The following is a 4,423-nucleotide window of genomic DNA, read 5'->3' as shown; positions in this document are numbered from 1 at the left end:
ATGGTAACAACAAAAGATTATATAAAATGGGTCGACGTAAACCTTGCAATTTGCAATGTAAACTCACGAGTATATATATATATATATATATATATATATATATATATATATATATATATATATATATATATATATATGTCGTACCTAGTAGCCAGAACGCACTTCTCAGCCTACTATGCAAGGCTCGATTTGCCTAATAAGCCAAGTTTTCATGAATTAATTGTTTTTCGACTACCTAACCTACCTAACCTAACCTAACCTAACTTTTTCGGCTACCTAACCTAACCTAACCTATAAAGATAGGTTAGGTTAGGTTAGGTAGGGTTGGTTAGGTTCGGTCATATATCTACGTTAATTTTAACTCCATTAAAAAAAAATTGACCTCATACATAATGAAATGGGTAGCTTTATCATTTCATAAGAAAAAAATTAGAAAAAATATATTAATTCAGGAAAACTTGGCTTATTAGGCAAATCGGGCCTTGAATACTAGGCCAAAAAGTGAGTTCTGGCTACTAGGTACGACATATATATATATATATATATATATATATATATATATATATATATATATATATATATATATATATATATATATATGTCAAGCACTACAAAATAACTCTCATGGAAACACAATGGATTTTAAATATGGCTTCTGGCCTTCTCAAAGGAGCAACATCGTTGCAACATGTCTACAACATTCTTGCAATAAGATAATAACTAAGTCATCCCAAGTTACGAAACCTCTATATCTTTCCTGAATCACTGTGGCTTTAATTATTTTTATTGAACAGATTAGGTTATTATTGCTATCAGAGACCTCGTTATAGCGCTTCAGACCTCACAGCTGTTTTAATAAATGTAAATCAGAGCCGCCATGATTGAGGGAAGATGTAAAGGTTTCGCCAGTGGTTGCTTCAACAGCACCACAGACACCAGAGAAAAATAAATCTAAATATTAAAGTTCAGTAAGCTGTTCCTGCTGCTACTGTTGTTCCAGCTGTTCCTGCTACTGTTGCCGCAGCTGTTCCTGCTGCTACTGTTGTCGCAGCCGTTGTCGCAGCTGTTCCTGCTGCTACTGTTGTCGCCGCCGTTGTCGCAGCTGTTCCTGCTGCTACTGTTGTCGCCGCCGTTGTCGCAGCTGTTCCTGCTGCTACTGTTGTCGCAGCCGTTGTCGCAGCTGTTACTGCTGCTACTGTTGTTCCAGCTGTTCCTGCTACTGTTGCCGCAGCTGTTCCTGCTGCTACTGTTGTCGCAGCCGTTGTCGCAGCTGTTCCTGCTGCTACTGTTGTCGCAGCTGTTCCTGCTGCTACTGTTGTCGCAGCCGTTGTCGCAGCTGTTACTGCTGCTACTGTTGTCGCAGCCGTTGTCGCAACTGTTACTGCTGCTACTGTTGTTCCAGCTGTTCCTGCTACTGTTGTCGCAGCTGTTCCTGCTGCTACTGTTGTCGCAGCTGTTCCTGCTACTGTTGCCGCAGCTGTTCCTGCTGATACTGTTGTCGCAGCTGTTCCTGCTACTGTTGTCGCAGCTGTTCCTGCTACTGTTGTCGCAGCTGTCACTGCTACTGTTGCCGCAGCTGTTCCTGCTACTGTTGCCGCAGCTGTTCCTGCTACTGTTGTCGCAGTTGTTCCTGCTACTGTTGTCGCAGCTGTTCCTGCTACTGTTGTCGCAGCTGTCACTGCTACTGTTGCCGCAGCTGTTCCTGCTACTGTTGTCGCAGCTGTTCCTGCTACTGTTGTCGCAGCTGTTCCTGCTACTGTTGCCGCAGCTGTTCCTGCTACTGTTGCCGCAGCTGTTACTGCTGCTACTGTTGCCACAGCTGTTCCTGCTATTGTTGCCACAGCTGTTCCTGCTACTGTTGTCGCAGTTGTTCCTGCTACTGTTGTCGCAGCTGTTCCTGCTACTGTTGTCGCAGCTGTCACTGCTACTGTTGCCGCAGCTGTTCCTGCTACTGTTGCCGCAGCTGTTCCTGCTACTGTTGTCGCAGTTGTTCCTGCTACTGTTGTCGCAGCTGTTCCTGCTACTGTTGTCGCAGCTGTTCCTGCTAATGTTGTCGCAGCTGTCACTGCTACTGTTGTCGCAGCTGTTCCTGCTACTGTTGTCGCAGCTGTTCCTGCTACTGTTGTCGCAACTGTTCCTGCTACTGTTGTCGCAGCTGTTCCTGCTACTGTTGTCGCAGCTGTTCCTGCTACTGTTGTCGCAGCTGTTCCTGCTACTGTTGTCGCAGCTGTTCCTGCTACTGTTGCCGCAGCTGTTCCTGCTACTGTTGTCGCAGCTGTTCCTGCTACTGTTGCCGCAGCTGTTCCTGCTACTGTTGCCGCAGCTGTTCCTGCTACTGTTGCCGCAGCTGTTCCTGCTACTGTTGTCGCAGCTGTTCCTGCTACTGTTGTCGCAGCTGTTCCTGCTGCTACTGTTGCCGCAGCTGTTCCTGCTACTGTTGTCGCAACTGTCACTGCTACTGTTGACGCAGCTGTTCCTGCTACTGTTGCCGCAGATGTTCCTGCTACTGTTGTCGCAGCTGTTCCTGCTACTGTTGTCGCAACTGTCACTGCTACTGTTGCCGCAGCTGTTCCTGCTACTGTTGTCGCAGCTGTTCCTGCTACTGTTGCCGCAGCTGTTCCTGCTACTGTTGCCGCAGCTGTTCCTGCTACTGTTGTCGCAGCTGTTCCTGCTACTGTTGTCGCAGCTGTTCCTGCTACTGTTGTCGCAGCTGTTCCTGCTACTGTTGTCGCAACTGTCACTGCTACTGTTGTCGCAGCTGTTACTGCTGCTACTGTTGTCGCAGCTGTTCCTGCTACTGTTGCCACAGCTGTTACTGCTACTGTTGTCGCAGCTGTTCCTGCTACTGTTGCCGCAGCTGTTCCTGCTACTGTTGTCGCAGCTGTTCCTGCTACTGTTGTCGCAGCTGTTGCCGCAGCTGTTCCTGCTACTGTTGTCGCAGCTGTTCCTGCTACTACTGTTGCCGCAGCTCTCACTGCTACTGTTGTCGCAGCTGTTACTGCTACTGTTGTCGCAGCTGTTCCCGCTACTGTTGCCGCAGCTGTTCCTGCTACTGTTGTCGCAGCTGTTCCTGCTACTGTTGCCGCAGCTGTTCCTGCTACTGTTGCCGCAGCTGTTCCTGCTACTGTTACCGCAGCTGTTACTGCTGCTACTATTGCCGCAGCTGTTCCTGCTACTGTTGCCGCAGCTGTTCCTGCTACTGTTGCCGCAGCTGTTACTGCTGCTACTGTTGTCGCAGCTGTTCCTGCTACTGTTGTCGCAGCTGTTCCTGCTACTGTTGCCGCAGCTGTTCCTGCTACTGTTGCCGCAGCTGTTCCTGCTACTGTTGCCGCAGCTGTTACTGCTACTGTTGCCGCAGCTGTTACTGCTACTGTTGCCGCAGCTGTTACTGCTACTGTTGCCGCAGCTGTTCCTGCTACTGTTGCCGCAGCTGTTCCTGCTGTTACTGTTGCCGCTACAGCTGGGTAAGAACATTACACCTCCGTCAGCTACCTTATATTTTAAGACGCCAAGACGTCGCTATTTTACGACGCCAAGACGTCGCTATTTTACGACGCCAAGACGTCGCTATTTTACGACGCCAAGACGTCGCTATTTTAAGACGCCAAGACGTCGCTATTTTACGACGATATATTTTGCTCTTGCTGTTTACACAAGCGTGTGTGTGTGTGGTGAGTGTGGTACTGTTGGTGGTAGGGATATCACCTTGTCAATCCCTCTAAGTATTTTATATGTCTGTATCATGTCTCCCTCTTCCTGTTCCTCCTTCTTTCTAAACGTCGTCAGGTTTGGTTCCTTCAGTCTCTCTTCATACCTCATTCCTCGCAGCTCTGGGACGAGTCTCGTTGCAAATTTCTGTGCACCTTTTCGAGGTTCCTTATGTGCTTTTTTAAGATGGGGGTTCCAAGATGGTGCGGCATACTCACATACGTGGAATACAGTGATCTACAAGCCTCCTTATTCATGTTTCTGAAGGATGTTCTGACTTTTGCCAGAGTAAAGTATGCGGCTGACGTTATTCTGTTTATATGAGCCTCTGGAGTTAAGTTCGGTGTTATGTCCACTCTTGGGTCACTTTCTCTGGTCGTTATAGTGAGGTAGTTTCCCTTCATCGTGTATTGGCCTTTCGGTCTCCTGACTCCTGTCCCTATTTCCATCACCTTACAATTGTTAGTGTTGAACTCTAACAGCTATCTTCAGTGGATGATTAAATACATCCACTGAATGTATTTAATCTTTGAGGCGTCATCGAGTAGGGTTGCGGCAGCCTCCAGGCGTCCGCCGCCCCGCCTCTTCCCGGCGGCCTCACCCCTAACCAGTGGAGGAGGGGGAAGTGGGATAGGTGGAAGGGGGGATAGGTTTAATCAGAGAAGCAAGGTAATGGCCGAAAAATGTAATTAACTGTATGTGTACTCATCTAATT

At 47.9% G+C, this 4,423-nt stretch overlaps 1 protein-coding gene across 1 annotated transcript; it reads right to left on the bottom strand.

The window, feature by feature from the left end:
* Nucleotides 1-951: 951 nt before the first annotated feature.
* On the bottom strand, nucleotides 952-4,112 carry LOC138364658 (dentin sialophosphoprotein-like). The gene is made up of 2 exons (XM_069324634.1): nucleotides 3,931-4,112; nucleotides 952-3,274 (listed from the first exon to the last, which is right to left on the bottom strand). The coding sequence occupies exons 1-2, from the start codon at nucleotides 4,110-4,112 to the stop codon at nucleotides 952-954; spliced, it is 2,505 nt and encodes an 834-aa protein (XP_069180735.1).
* Between the last annotated feature and the right edge of the window lie 311 nt (nucleotides 4,113-4,423).

The sequence above is a fragment of the Procambarus clarkii genome, chromosome 14 (genome assembly GCF_040958095.1).
Source record: "Procambarus clarkii isolate CNS0578487 chromosome 14, FALCON_Pclarkii_2.0, whole genome shotgun sequence".
Classification (NCBI taxonomy): domain Eukaryota; kingdom Metazoa; phylum Arthropoda; class Malacostraca; order Decapoda; family Cambaridae; genus Procambarus; species Procambarus clarkii.
This window is presented reverse-complemented; position numbering and strand designations above follow the sequence as displayed.

Coding starts and splice junctions, on each gene's coding strand:
- LOC138364658 (XM_069324634.1), bottom strand. CDS start 4,112: ATGAAGGGAAACTACCTCACTATAACGACCAGAGAAAGTGACCCAAGA. Junction 3,275..3,930: donor TGTAGATCACTGTATTCCAC/GTATGTGAGTAT, acceptor CTGCGGCAACAG/TAGCAGGAACAGCTGCGACA.